Raw genomic sequence first — 15,792 nt, 5'->3', positions numbered from 1 at the left:
AGCCTGGGAGCCAGGGAAGCTCTTTCACTTACCACACTCCTCTCACAGAACAGTGACATCTATTCACACAGTCATAGATTACTGCCTGTTTCCTCCCCTAGAACGTAAGATCCTGAGGCTCAGGGAAGGGATCCTGACTTTTGTTCACACTGTATCCACGGCACCTAGCATGGGACTTAACTGAATAAATTGAATGAACAAATAAATGAATAACCTGATCAAAGGAGGCATTGGCTGGACTCCCCCTCTGAGGTTTAGGGGGCCTGGTGCACCGCCATTCTTGCGGAAGCAAGAGCACTGAGTCATGAGCAGTGTCCACTGGTGTCCCTCCAGCCAGCCAGCGCCACACTTATCAATCAGCAATGTAGCTACCGATAACCTCAGAAAGCTTGTATATATCTAAAGAGATGGGACAGGTGCTAGAAAATTCCTAAGTGTTGACCGAGGAGTTGTGTACCCATGATTCACACATAGGACTCCTGAACTGATGGACACCTGAGAGTGAGACCTGAAGCCTGTGCCTTTCCAGGCCTGGGAGAATGGCCCACTCCTGAATCCCTGCAGGGCTGTCTTTCAGGACGGCTCAGCTGGCGTTCCCCACTTTGTGGCACACTATGGGGGATACACCACACCTCCATTCCCATCTCTAGAATATACTCCCTCCCCTACTCCCTGCATATCTGCAAGGCTGGTGTCTGCCCAGGGTCCGCCCGGGGAACCTTACTGCTCACCCCACAGGACCCCACGAGGGCAGAGACTTCAGCAATCTAGGTGCCCCCATCCAGGTCAGTACCCACATCCAAGCCCTGAATATCTCTCCTTCATTTTTCAAGTTTCAGCTCCAAGAGTCACCTCTGCAGGGAAGTCTGAGTCATTTTTCTGCTTTATACTCCCAAAGTCCCCTATACATATTCCCCCTTGCAGCACTGATCAAAATTTTAATGAAATTTAACTCGGCTGATTCATTGCTTGTTCCTAGAGGGGCAGGAATCACGTTGACCTTGGTTGCTCCTACATTTCCTGTCACTGTCCTGGGTCTGGTGCGTCCTTTGTGCTTGGCTCACCCCTCTTGTGCACCAGGTCAGACCCTCTGGCCACCACCAGCCTCACACAGGCACAAACTGGCAGCATCTCGCCTCCTGTCTACCTGGGCACTTCTTGCACACAGACACCCCCTGCCCCCACAACTTTCTGCTGATGCTCCGGCAGGTCCTGCTGGTTCCCATGCGTGCCCTGCCAAACCCAGAAATGCATGGAAGTCATGAGCCAGTGGACACACCTGTTCCTCTTCTCCCTTCACCCCAAGAGATGGCTCTGAGACACACTTTGTCAGGCTTTTCTGGGGTGCCGACTTGGATTAGTCTCACTCAGTGGTGACCAGCTCAATATGACATCCTTGTATTGGCCTTCCCTCCCCTCTGCTCCACTTCCCTGCCCTGACTCTCCCTGGCATCACACCCTCGAACTCAGTCAGCAGTGGTATCCAAGCCTCCTCTTCAGGCCCCGCCCTTCAGGAGCCCAGGCCCCGCCCCCAGGAGCCCAGGCCCCGCCCCCAGGAGCCCAGGCTGAGACAGGGCTCCATAAAGCTTTGTGGAAAGAATGAAGGAACAATCCTCAGCAGGAGGGTTAGCTTGTTCCCATTGCTCCCTGTGACCTCACTTTCTCTTCAACACCCACCTCGCTCCTGCAGCTCTATTGCTACCTTGCTTCTTGTCCTCTCTCACACCTGGTTGTCTAGACCCTGACCTCCTGCCAGGCTCTTTCCACATCTTTCCAGGCTGGTCTCTGCTTGCTGAGTCCAGCTGACAGCCCTGGGGTGCATCTCAACGGAACCCAAGTCATTCCTGCCTCCCTCACCTGCTTATCTGGTTGTCCCCAGGTAGATCCTGAGCTTCCTCAGAGCGCCGCAGTCATTGCTCTGGGCAACCTGGATGCCCTGATAAGAGGCTACCTTTTCATCCATCTGCTTCCTTGCCCTCCACCTGCTCTGTCTCATTCAGGATTCTTACCTGCCCCAGGCGAGCTCCCAGCATGCCTTGCTTCAAAGTGCACTGGCCAGTCTGAAGGAGGTGGCTTGGCATAGACTTTCCTGGCGACCCAAACAGGAGTCTGGGGGCTCCTTCTAACACCAGTGCATGCCGGCCAGAACCAAGATCTGGTTCCTGCTTCGGAGGCAGGGGACACAGTGCATGATGGGGTCACCACCTTGACACTAGACCCCCTCCCTCGCCCCCCCACCCCGGCTCGCACACTTTGGATGGGAAGCTCAGTAGTCATGACCCCACAGCCTTGTCTCTGGGGAAGGTGTGCCAGTCCACGTGCTCATTCACACACCCCTCACCCATCAATGCCTGCTCTGCACCCAGCTCCATGCCAGGTGCGGGAAGTGCCAGTATAATCCAAAGGCACTGTCTGTCCAGAAGAGTAAGGCTGGGACATGGGTCCGTGGAGCTGTGCCACTCCCCTGCTCTGCTCTCCGTCTTATGGGGAATCACATCTGGGCAGTGCTACTTCTTTCACAGGGGAAGGGATGACATCAGGGTTACCCAGGATCACTCCTATCCATCTTGGTCCAAACCCTGTTGGTCCAGCCTCTTCCATGAACCAGGGAAACTGCCTTATGTGCTATAGTGAGATGTAACAATTTCAAGAAAAAAGGATGAACAGCTTCCTGTGGCCAGAGGGCATTCAGGCCTCCCCTTGAGGCCAGGCTCCTGCTCCCTCTCCTTCCCCTACTGTTCAAGGGCCTGGGAGAGCAGCCAGGACAGGACTCCTTGGCCTCTGAGCACAAAGCTTGGGGAGGCCAGGCTAGGGTGGTCACAGAACCTGTGTTGGGACTGACCTGTACCCCTGGGAGATGGCACTCATGCTAACCCATGGATGCAGGTCCATCCTCACCTGCCTCCACCTCCCCACCTGCTGTTTCACACCCTGTACCCACACCTTCCCGCAGCCTCTTTGCTCCTTTGGCTCCATAGCCCACCCTCCCTGCCTCTCCTCCCTCTGCTCTGGCCTTGCAGGAGCGGGCATCCTGTGGAGGCCTCCTTTTCATCCCATTCTCTTACCATTCAGGGTCCTGCCCCCAGTCCTCCTCTCATTTCTCCCCATAAATCCCCTCTCTGAGTGTCCAGCCTGAACCCCAGCCTCTAGGAACCCCAATACCAACATGATGTCAGAACCTCTCCGGGATCCTCTGCTTTCCCAGGAGGCTCTGTCTCTGGGGATGATGCCACTCCCTCCCCAGCCATCCAAGCTAGGATTTCACACCATGTCCTTGATTCCTCCCTGCCCTTCTCCTCCTTCTACCTTCATGGCTCCATCCTGTGCCATCAACTTCTTTCCTTTCTGACCACAATCCTCGGAGGCCACCATGCTCTCCTCCACCCAGGTCCCAGGGATGGTCTCCAGACTGGCTCCATTTTAGCCTGGCAGCACAAGTCCCAATTTGATGTCACCCCCTTGCTCTACATCTTTCAACTGTGCCTTGTAGCTCTTGGGGTTAAAACAAAATGCCTCATTTTAGCAGCCAAGGTCCTTCAAGGCTCATCTCTTGCCCGCTTCTCCAGCAGCAGCCTCTCCACTTGCTTCCAGGCTTTCCACACTTAGAACTCTGTCTCCATACTCCCCAGCAAGGTCCCAGGCACCTGGTGCCAGAACAGGAGCTCTGGACGGCAGGTGTCGAGAAAGGCCTCCAGTGCAGGAAGCGGGTGATGTCTCATGCGTGCCTCAATTCCCTGTGACTCTGATCAATGTGAGTCGGTTCCCTGAGTCTCCTTTTTAGATTCAGAGGGGCAAGATCCAGATCTGGGGTCATTCTGGCCCACCAGGGTGACCATGGCTGAGGGGCGGACTCCCTCACTATCATGGCCACACACATACATACTTTAGACAGGACATGTGCATACTTTAGACAGGAGGAAATGGTGAGGAGTAAGATAGCCCTGTGCACTGTACAATTACTGAGCACCAGGCCCTTGGCTAAGCATTTTTGTACTGTAGCTCATTAAATCTTCCCACGAACCCTGGGCAGAAGACTTATTTTATTATTCCCACTTCCTAGATGTGGAAATAGAGGCCAGAGAGGTTGAATAGCTTTCCTACTGTCAGCTAAAATGTGCTGGACCCTGAATTTGAACCCATCTCTCTTGGATTCCAAAGACATTAAAACACACGGGAGTGATTTAAGGCATGGACTCCAGCAGGAGACTTCCAAAGGTGGGGGGGGGGGGGGGGGCGGAGCCGGGAGTGAGAGAGAGCGGGCAGTAGAGGTGGGAATAGTGATGATCTGAGGGACCAGGAGATGGAGGGAGAAACCACTGCTCTGTCCAATCATCTGTTTTGCTCCCATAGTTGGAGACAACTCAGAGGAAGGCCGAGGATGTGAGCAGGAGGGGGACACACCCTTTAGATCCTCCACCTTCCCTCATAATCTTGTCTCCTTTGATGGCCCGTGGCATGGACAGAGACGAGCAGAGAGTATCAGTGAAGGACTTTTTAAGTCCTGCTGGTCAGAGGCTCGACCCAGGGACTCCAAATGGCCCTCAGGGGGCAGATTCTTGCAAAGGTGGGCATTCATCATTTTTACATCTGCGTTCAGATCCCTAATAAGGAAGTAATAATATTGCCAAGCCTTTGCCACGCTTTCTATGAGCTAGTGAGAAGACTAATTATCTGACGACACTAATAAATGGTTATGATGTTATTAAAAATGGCACCAAGCTAGGATTAATAGGCTCATCAATTGTAGGGAATTGGGTTTAACAAGGTCCCCTCATGTGCCGTCAGGGCCTATGGTCTTGATGGATACTGGGCTGCATGCAGGCCACGAACAAGACCCCCTCTTTCCTCCAGCTGAGGGTCAGCCTCGGAAGCTGCTGGGTTTTCTCGTCTTCCCCCTTGCAAATGGCTCAGTAGAGCTCTTGAACTGCTGGGGATGCTGTGGATGGCAAGAGCGTCACTAGCCGTATTCCCCTCCACATGTGGCCTCCACTGTCCATGGGATCCCGCCCTCCTCCCCAGCCCAGCTCACCTCTGCAAATGACATGCTCAGATCCCACCCAGAGCCCCATGCTCCAGAGCCCCACTCATAAAGCTCAGGGGGGAGCCGATAAATGGAGATGTCTCTGGGGCCTGCTGACTAATTTCCATAATAATTACAGTTATTACTAATAATGCTGACAACACCCCTCCCTCCCGGTTAGACTGAATTCCACAGTCTGGGAGCTGCTTCCCCAGCAGTTGTCACCTCCGCCAACAAGCGGGGAAGAACGCAGGGCAGGCATCGTTATTCTCACTGTTGAGGTAGGAAATGAGCTTAGGGAGAAAAAGAGACTTCCTGAAGCCCCTCTCCCCGCCCCAAAGGAGTAGCAATAATGATAAAAGTAATACAAGCAAGGACTGACACGGTGCTGACTATGAAGTGCGCATGTGTGAACTTAGTCCTCACCACAGCCTATGGGGGAGGGGGGGCCATTATTATCATTCCCACTTTACAGATGAGGAAACTGAGGAACAGAGAGGTTAAGAAACTTGTCCAGAAGCACACGGCTAGTAAGTGGGAGAGTAGGAATCAAGTCCAGACTGGGTTCACTTTCTTGACCATTAGCCTCTCCCACCAGCCTTCCCTGGGGGCCTGATTGTCTAGGACTGAGGAAATGACTCCACCACTGAGGCTCTACTTGAGCCTTCTAGCTCTGAGCTCCAGCCTCCTTCTCTTCCTGGCTCCCCTCTGACAGGGGCAAGAGGGCTAACCGAAGAAGGTCCTGAGGCTAGCTGTCTGCACTTGGAGAGGCAAAGTGATAATAATCCTTTTGGCTGATCTTTTCAGGTTGCAAAGACTGACTACATGAGCCCTGGGTCCGGTGATCAGGTGGCTTCTTTGCAGACGTCAGAGCCCAGGGCTTTCAGAAGCAGAGAGCCTCCAAAAGACTCTCTCAGTCCCAGCTCCACTTCTTACTAGCTGGGAGCCTTCATCTTTCTCTGCCTCAGCCTCCTCATCTGTTAAATGGGTGGTAATAACAGTACCCATCTCATTGGGTTGTTGTAAGGATAAACGAGAGAAGAAATAAGGGGTACAGATCTTGTCCTTGCATTCATTAGCAGGCCCCGGATAGAAAAATGCTTCTGGAAAGCAAAGGCCCTGAGCCGGAGGGCAGGTAATGTTTAGAATGTGCTGGGTGAGCCTGTACCAATGGCTCCTTTGTCTCCATCTCCCCTGCCCCAGGGCTGCTGTCTGCCAGGATGCCCCATCCTGATGTGCATAGAGGACTTGACCAAGCCTCCCGGACAGCCCTGTCCATGGCACTCCCACTTACATGGTCGATGAGCTCCTTGATCATGCCGTTCCACTGGCCCTTGTCGTCCTGTGCCCCATATTTCCCGTCCTCCACCAGCCGGATCTCGTAGGAGAAGCCCAGGATGTGGGCCAGTTCCTTAAGCAGGTCGATGCAGTAGCCCTCAAACCGGTCATTCCCAAACAGGGTCCTGTCAGACTTCCGGAACATGACAAAGGGCTCCTCCTGTGGGGACAGATAGGACAGGGGCTGATGGAGGCTGAGTGGGTGGGACAGGGCCTCCTAGGGTCAGAGAGCCTGGACCCAAGCCTCTGCAAGGGTGTTCTAAGCCATCTTTGGGGGTGGCTCAGAAGAATGGCCCACTAAGTCAGGAGAGGGAAAGCCAAGTTAGTGCCTCACAGATGGCCACCTACTGACATGCATGCAGAACTTAGTAGGTCCTTATGGATTTGATTGTCCCAGTGTTCACAGAGCTAGAAGCTAGTGGAACTGGAATTTGAACTCAAGACTGTGATTCTGAATCTCACTTTCTCTCTGTTGCAGCATCAACACAGGCTGATGGTTCTCAAAGTGTGGTCCCCAGACCAGCAGCATCTCCTGGGAACTTGTCAGAATTGCACATTCTCAGGCCCCATCCAGAAATAATGAACCAGAAACCCTTAGGTGGGGCCTGGAAATGTGTGCTTTGAGAAGCCCTCCAGAGGATTCTGATGTCTGCTCAAGTGTGAGCACACTGCTCCAGAAGGCCTTCATCAAGTTTCTTCCGACTGCTCCCCCAAGAAAGGAAGTGAAAGTGTTAGTCACTCAGTCATGTCCGACTGACTCATTGCAACCCCATGGACTGTAGCCCGCCAGGCTCCTCTGTCCATGGGATTCTCCAGGCAAGAATACTGGAGCAGGTTGCCATTCCCTTCTCCAGGGGATCTTCCCCACCTAGGGATTGAACCCAGGACTCCTGCATCGCAGGCAGATTCTTTACCATCTGAGCCACCAGGGGAAGCCTGTCCCATCTCCCCCAGCACCTGCATAAAAAGACTAGACCTACCTGCTCCCTGATACCTTTCTCTCTTTCCAAGGGTCTAGTCCCCAGCACTAGGATCTGCTGGTGATTCCTGACAACTATGACAGTTTGCATTTACACGTGGACGGGCCAGGCACCAGGAAGTCAGCAGATGAAGCGGTGCCTGTGGAGGGCCCAGTGGAGAGCCCAGAAGAGCAGTGGGGTTCAGTGGAAGTAGCTGGTATCATCTTGTTAGTCTTAATTTCAACCTTCTGGGATAGATACTAATAACCCCATCCTATAGATGCAGAGAGTAAATTGGTGAAGACAAGGTGCCTTGTGAGAGGTCACTCAGCTGCCATAGAGAGAGGATCTGGCCTCAGGTTGGTATGATCCCGGACTGGGAGCTCTTAACCACCTCACTGTGCCAGAGGCCCTGAGTCACATGGTGCCTCTCCCTAGTGGGCAGGGGGTCCTCAGGAGGTGGCTTGTGTTCTACAGTACACCTGGCAGCTGTCCCATGTCAGGTTCCCCCCCCTCAAGGTGATGGGGAGCCACTAATGGGCTCTCAAAAGGGCCCACCTCTGTCTGATTTCTCACTTAGAAATAAACACTGACAAACCCTGTAAAGAATAATTAGGGATGTGCTGTGCTTAGTTGCTCAGTCACCTCTGACTCTTTGCGACCCCATGGACTATAGCCTGCCAGGCTGCTCTGTCCCTGGAGGTTCTCCAGGCAAGAGTGGGTTGCCATGCCCTCCTCCAGATCTCTTCCCAACCCAGGGATTGAACCCAGGTCTCCTGCATTGCAGGAGGATTCTTTACTGTCTGAGCCACTAGGGAAGCCCAAGAATACTGAAATAGGTAGCCAATCCCTTCTCCAGGGGAACTTTCCAACCTAGGAATCGAACTCACCAGCTGAGCTACCCAGGAAACCCAGTAACTAGGAACAGAGACAGGAAAATGGTGAAAAAAGCTGTTGACTTTGTCTAGCATGAGATACACAGAGGAACTGCAATGTATGGGCTGAACTCAGCAAACTAATCATTTATTGAGTTCCTACTATGCATCAGGCACTGACAAACATTTTCATAAGCTGTTTGATTGAAGCTTGTAAGGCAGGTGACATTATCCCTATTTGATAGATGAGCAAACTGAGGCTCGGAGAAGGTCAGTAAGTTGCCCAAGGTCACACAGGAGTTGAACTATAATCAGATGGAGTTCAGGTTCAGTCCTTCCTGCTTGTAGCTCCTTGGCCTTTCTGGACCTTAACCCTCCCCTCAGCCACCTCTGCACCCTCATCTGTCCGAATGCCTCAAGCCTTCAGCTGATGGGTGACAATCATTAGTTGACAGAACACACTTGTTCTGGGAAGCTCATGTCCTTGGACCCACAAGAAGAGCACATACCTCATTTGGAGGCACCTCCCTGGTGGCTCAGATGGTAAAGAATCCGCCTGCAGTATGGGAGACTTAAGTTCGATCCCAGGGGTGGGAAGATCCCCTGGAGGAAGGTATGGCAACCCACTTCAGTATTCTTGCCTGGAGAATCCCCATGGACAGTGGAGCCTGGTGGCCTACAGTCCGTGGAGTTGCAAAAGAGTTGGACACGGATGAGCGACTAAGCACATCATTCTCTCAAGTGGTGATGAGACAATGGGGCCATTCCTTTGCCACTGTGAACCCCTGGAACTGGCTGAGCCTGAAGGACCTTCATCAGGGGTCCTCAGGTGCAGAAACCCACCAGCAGCCTCTTGCAAGGCTCCCACTCCAGAAGATGGGCTGATTGTCTGGCCCTGTTTCCCCAGCAACACTAGTTCTCAAAATCCCGTCCCACCCCATGACTGATTCACTCTAGAGTTTCAACAGCCCTTTGGGATGCTGCAGAGAAAGGGCAAGGGAGTGTCTGTACCCCTAAGGGGTTCTGAGAAAACCACTTTGCAGTCTAGCTGGGTGGAAATCTGGGTCCTTTGACTAGACTCCATGCTAAGTCTCAGTGCCCCCCATCCCTGCCTCCAACCAAGTAGGCAGCTCACAAGGTTGGAGAAAACAGTCTAGGAGGTGCCGGGGAAGGGACTGGGACTGCCTGGACAGAAGGGGACTTAGGCTAGAGTGGACCCTGCTGCCTGGAACCCCAGCATGGGGCCTGGTGAGAGGGCCAGCGTGGAGATTTCAATCCTGTCTCAACTGTAGGTCAGATGCTCTTGCGCAGTGAACACCCCGCACCGCTGCACTAGCTGGCCCTGCTGTTAGCTCAGGAACGAATTAAAGAGAAGGCAACCCCTCTGCCAGGAGAATCACCAACCACACGTAGACTCCTAAGTGAAATCGACCTCCTTCTGTAAAATGGGAATAATAACAGAACCTACCTTACAGAATTGTTGGGAGGATTACATGGGTTAATCTGTGAAAAGCACTTAGTGCCTGGCAAATATAAACTGCAATATTATTATTATTATGAATATCATAATTGTCTTTCTGTGCACTGCATGGCCTGTTACTGCAGCGACCTTTCCAGCCTCGAGACCATGCCCAAAGTCACCAAAGGTTAAAAATCATAGCTAGCAGTGGAAAACTATTTCCGGAAAGGTCCCTGAGATGGCTCACTTCCTGACCCTATCTCCCAGCCCCTCCCTGGCCCTATCCTCTAAAATTAGCACTTCATTTGTGAAGCCACCAAGCCCCAGAATCTATACATCTCCATATAAATACGCTGCCTTCGGAGCAGCTGTAAAATGCCATTAATTTCTGGAAGTGCTTTGCGGATGGCATACATATTTAACAGCCAAAGCCCAGAGCATTAAAATGGTGCTCGCCTTAGTAATGTCTCCAGACCTGCAACATTTCCTAGGGGGTAATTCTGAACTCCGCCAACTACTTATTCATGGACTATTTCACAATTTATTACTGGAAATGTCCAGACAGCCAATTCACAAGCTCTCTCGGCTGCTAATCGATTGCTCAGTGAAGGTGCCCTCAATTTCATAACTTCACGCTCTCCTATTGCTCTGGGAGAACAGCAGTAAGAACAGGGGTAATATTTCTCTGCAACAAGTCACAGGAAACAAGGGTCCTGAAAAATAACCTTTTCTGACTTTTCATCGCTAGGGCTCTCAGTTTCTTAGTCGAGCTTCACCATCATGAGAGCCAGGCCCGGTGCTAAGATTCTCCCAGTGACGGGACCTGTGGAGTTGGAAGAGGGGGTCTTGGCGGGCGGGGAGCCAAGGGTTAGCTACCTAAGAGCTGCGTTCCCAAGTCCTCCTGGCTTAGGCCATCTCAACACACATCTGCACGCGCATGCGCTCTGTACACACACAATGCCACGGGCATGAAGACACCACTTTCTCGGATGCTCTGCCCTGCTCAGAGACAGAGGTCAAGGACCCTGGCCCTCAGGCCTTGGCTTCTGTCAGTTAGAACCAGGGCAGAGCATTAGGAGTCCGGCTGGTCTTCCCAGCAGGTGGGGCCCAGAAAAATCCCCAGCCTGGCCCGGAATGGTTCTCCCAGCCCATATTCTGGTCTCCGTAGCTTCCCCTCTCCTGTGCCGGGTGCACAGGTCCGGCCTGCCTGGCAGTTGAGTCTAAATGGTCACAATGCACACACGGCACAAACACATCCATCGGTTTGTATCCAGACATCCCTGTGTATAGCCAACCCCACACCCGCACAGGTATCCGCACGCATGCCGACACAGCTGCTCACTTCAGTGGCCCCAAGAACCCTGAACCTTCCAAAGCAGGGCCCCCAGGAGAGAGCTGAGTGTGTTTTCTCGGTGTGTGAGCTGAGGTTTGGGCAGATGAATTTTTCATAAGCTCATGGAAGAGGGAAACCTGAGCAGAAGCTGGGGCCTGACGAGGAGAGGGCGGGGAGGGCAGGCTTCCAGCCTCTTGCTGCTGCTGCTTCAGCCCCAAGAAGGGGAAAGAGCCTGTGGCTATGTTGAGCCAGAGAGGGCGGGGTCCAGGCTCTGTCCATCTGTTTCCAGGGTAGTGAGCCCTTAGCACCTAACCCCGGGATTCGGGATGGGAGAGAAAAGATGGAGCTTGGGTGCAGCCCCTACATCTCCCTGTGTTTTTTGCCACATCCAGATTTTAGGGACCAGAAGAGGAGGAGAGACCCCCTCATCGTGGGTGCAGGTCTAGCCCTGTTCTCTGGGGCAAAGCTGGTGGATGTTCCTTTACTCAGGCTTGGTACCGGCCTGTCACTCAAAGCACCGTTGCCCTGACAACACACTTCCAGAGAGGCAGGGGCCAGTGCTCTCTGCGGGAGGTGCTGGCCCTGCTTTGAGGCTGCCAAGCTTGGGGTTGGGGTTTTTCCCAGAGCAGCTGGGCTGGGCCAGCCTGGGCCACTCCACACAACTGGTAGTGTTGTCCTCCAAAGCCCAGGCTGAGAGCATCACACCCCCACCCACCCCACCCCGGGGCTCTGGGACATGCAGACCATGCTGAGACTTTCAGGGGACCCCAAGGACATTTTCAGCTGGACACAGAGAGTTTCTTGGAGACCAGTTAAAGGCTGTGTGTCACATCCTCTGTCCCCGTCCTGCCTCCAGGAAAGACTGGGCTTCTCTCAGGGAAGAAGCAGACCCAATTCCCCATGATCTCTGGGCAGTGGGGCTGGAGAGAACTGGATCATGGCTCACTCCCAGGCCATGTGAATATCTGACACTGCATAATGTGGTTAAGATGGTGGGATATCTACTTCAAGTGGATCAGCAGCCAAGTCTGGGGTCAAGGCAAAGGAGTTTGAGGGAAGGGATTATCACAATGTCAGTGCTAGGGGCTCAGACCTCCTCCGGGGCAGGGGATGAGGTGGTGGTTGGGATGCGAAGTTTTATGTATCAGTAGAAGATGAGAGCCTAGAGAGTGGCTCACACCCTAGGGCTTTCAGGGACCAGTCAGGAATTGCCTGTGTAAGAAGCAGCCAAGAGTAAGCAAGAGGGAGTGGTGGGGTCTGCAGTGAGCCAGGCCTCAAAGGCATTTAAACCCCAGGTCAACATATATGATGCACCCTGTGCTAGACAGAGATAACCTCTGTGACCACGGTCAGGGGTCAATCTTCAGGGACGTTCAGGGCCCTGCTTGTGGACAGAAGCAGAGGTTTTCTCCAGAACACTCACTGTGCTTACTGTATTAAACCTGAGCTTACTGGGGACTGGATTTGTAATCAATAATACCAACAGCAGCCATTACTTGACAGCATCCACTCTGTACCATTTCTTTATTTTTCTTTATTTTTTTAAGATTTTTTTTTTTTTGATGTGCACCATTTTTTAAAGTCTTCACTGAATTTTGTTATAATATTGTTTCTGTTTCCTGTTTTGGTTTTTTGGCCACGAGTTATGGAGAAGGCAATGGCACCCCACTCCAGTACTCTTGCATGGAAAATCCATGGACCGAGGAGCCTGGTAGGCTGCAGTCCATGGGGTCGCTAAGAGTCGGACACAACTGAGCGACTTCACTTTCACTTTCCACTTTCATGCACTGGAGAAGGAAATGGCAACCCACTAGTGTTCTTGCCTGGAGAATCCCAGGGACAGGGGAGCCTGGTGGGCTGCCATCTATGGGGTCGCACAGAGTCGGACACAACTGAAGCGATTTAGTAGCAGCAGTAGCAGCATGTGGATATTAGCTCCCCGATCAGTGATCGAACCCACATCTCCTGCACGGGAAGGTGAAGTCTTAACCACTGGACTGCCAGGGAAGTCCCCTGTGCCATGTATGCTATTTAATCATTCATTCTTTCAACTCCATGAAGTAGATACAATTATTATCACCTCTCTTTTGCAGATGACGGAGAAGGCAATGGCACCCCACTCCAGTACTCTTGCCTGGAAAATCCCATGGACGGAGGAGCCTGGTGGGCTGCGGTCCATGGGGTCGTGAAGAGTGGACACGACTGAGAGACTTCACTTTCACTTTGCAGATGAGGAAAGAGAGGCACAGATTGACTAAGCAATTTCTCAGGATCATAGAGCTAGAGAACAGTACAGCCAGCACTCAAATGCTGAGTCTCTTAAGCACCTCACAGTCTGACTGCTGTATTCTGGTCACTTTTGCATGTCCCCAAGAGCTGCTGGACTCATGTTTGCCCAGATGAGGGGCAGGGGGACAGATGGAGCTGTGTCCAGGCTGCCGGCCAAGGGGGCTTCTCTCCTTCTCTGGAGGGTGCTGGGAGCCAGCAGGATGCTGCGGGTGGGACCCTCAGTGAGCAACTGAGTGCAGTAGGTTGGGATCTCTGCAAGAAGCTTCCACGTGTGTGCTAAGTTGCTTCAGTCGTGTCTGACTCTTTGCAACCCTATGGACTGTAATCCACCAGGCTCCTCTGTCCATGAAATTTTCTAGGCAAGAATGCTGGAGTAGGTTGGCATGCCGCTCTCCAGGGGATCTTCCCAACCCAGGGGTCGAACCCTTGTCTCATGTCTCCTGTATTGGCAGGTGGGTTCTTTACCACTAGTGCCACCTGGGAAGCCCTGAAAGAAGCTTCTGAAAGTCAAAGTGAAATTCGCTTAGTCATGTCCAACTCTTTGCGACCCCATGGACTATACAGTCCATGGAATTCTCCAGGCCAGGATACTGGAGTGGGTAGACTTATCCCTTCTCCAGGGGATCTTCCCAACCCAGGAATTGAACTGGGATCTCCTGCACGGCAGGCAGATTCTTTACCAACTGATCTATCAAGGAAGCTTCTAGTATTGGCTAAAAAGCTGTGAGAAGAGCACAGGAAGTCTGCGGGATCCTGCCCCTGCGGGTGTACATAAGTGTCCTGCGGCTCTGCGGAAGGGTCTTACACCCTTTAAACCAGGCTCCTGCTACTTTAATAAAATTTAACCTGTGGTCTTTGAAAGGTGTGTATTTTACATCCTTCTGCTGTATTATCTTTAGCTCTCCTGTTACGTGAGAGTATTGTTTTGTGGCTGAATCATCTCTGTTCATTTAATCATCTCTCCTAATCTCTCCGAGAATACCAGTTCTACCTTTTTTTAATCTTGTCTTCTGAAAAGTGTTTTATTTATATCTCACATTTTATGCAGCTCCGCTTTTAATCTTTTACCACCTTTTTATTATTTTATTTTTACCCTTTTATATTTTAGCTTTGTCACACTTTTATCCTTTTGCTTTCTGACATTTTGGTTTTACATTTTTCACCTTCTCTAGCTGGAGCTGTTAATTATTTATTTTAATTTTTCCTCTCTCTGGGTAGCTTTCCTTTTAATCTCGTCCCTTATTTTCATTTCTCTCTTTATTACCTTCCTTTTAACCTTTATTTTGTCCTCCTTCAACTCTCCTTTTATCCTTTCTATTTTTATCCACATCAATATTCCTTTAATTGCTCATCACTCTTCCTTCTATCCCTTTTGCTCCTTTTATTTATGTCTTTTTATTTTTAATCTTTTTTGCTTTATTCTTTTTTATTTTTATATAACTTACAAGTGTACAATATGATGATTCACAATTTTTAAAGGTTAAACCCGATTTATAGTTATTATAAAATATTGGCTATATTCCCTGTGCTGTCCAATATATCTTTATAGCTTATTTTATTTTTAGTCTTTAATTTATTTTTTATACTTTTTCCCCTGTTCCTGATGAGATCTTTTGACTTACTGGTTTTATAGTTTGATATTTGTATTTTATTTAGTTAACCAAAAGTCAATCAATAAAGGCAAGCAGGATGTATGGTTTTGGGGAAGATACCGTGGGGGGGTCTCACTCCCAAAAGGTGGGGGTGGGGAGGTGTCTCCCCAGCCTTCTCCTTCTGGTCCCATCAGCAACATGTTCAGAACTCTTAGGTCTCCATCACCTTTAACGTGGATCGTCTTAATAGTCATAAGCCTGGAGACTGAGGATGAGATTCAGAGGTTAAAATCGCTCCTCAGATGCTGGCAGTGCCCCTGGAGTCTGCTGCTCCCTGGATTCTTGGGAGAATGGAATGTGATATCCCTTCTTCGTCCATGGTGTCCAACACCCAGTCACTGAGCATATACCCAGCACTACAGAGAGGGCACAGGGCCTGGCTGGGCTGTTGCTGGTGGGAGGCAGGCGGGACAAGCCTTGTCTGAGTGCCATGAAGGCCCAGGGTGGGGTTCCCAGCCCTGCTCTCAGGTTCCTTCCTGTGACAGCCTTACTCTATCTAAGTGCTCCAATCCGGGTTGAGCTCCCTTTTTTTTTTTTGGTTGAGAATATCCTCAGCACGTGGTCCTGACAAACATATTTGCTTCTTTACAAGGAGAAGCTGACCGGGGCCAGACTGTCCTCAAAGGGTCTTGGTCAGAATCCACTGGGCTGTGACCGGGCTGCCCCCTGGTCCAGCTTGAGTCCCAGGAGCAGTGCTGTGTCTCTGAGAGTGTGCGTCCTGAACCTCTGGACACCCTGGAGGCCTTCCAGGCTGGGCTGGCGCACATGGAGTGGGCACAGTGGTGGCCAAAGGAGGCCAACTGCTGGGCATCCTGCTCACCCTGAGCTCTAAGATGCATGGAGCTCAGGAGACCCCTGGAGCAATTC

The 15,792-nt window shown here is 51.5% G+C and overlaps 1 protein-coding gene across 1 annotated transcript in view; it reads right to left on the bottom strand.

Moving 5' to 3' along the window:
- GRIK3 (glutamate ionotropic receptor kainate type subunit 3) overlaps positions 1-15,792 on the bottom strand; it is a 243,473-nt gene that overhangs the window by 35,429 nt on the left and 192,252 nt on the right. The window contains exon 10 of the mRNA NM_001206003.1: positions 6,315-6,518. Coding sequence (NP_001192932.1) covers positions 6,315-6,518 — 204 coding nt within the window. The remainder of the gene's footprint in view (positions 1-6,314; positions 6,519-15,792) is intronic.

The sequence above is a fragment of the Bos taurus genome, chromosome 3 (assembly GCF_002263795.3).
Source record: "Bos taurus isolate L1 Dominette 01449 registration number 42190680 breed Hereford chromosome 3, ARS-UCD2.0, whole genome shotgun sequence".
Classification (NCBI taxonomy): Eukaryota; Metazoa; Chordata; class Mammalia; order Artiodactyla; family Bovidae; genus Bos; species Bos taurus.
This window is presented reverse-complemented; position numbering and strand designations above follow the sequence as displayed.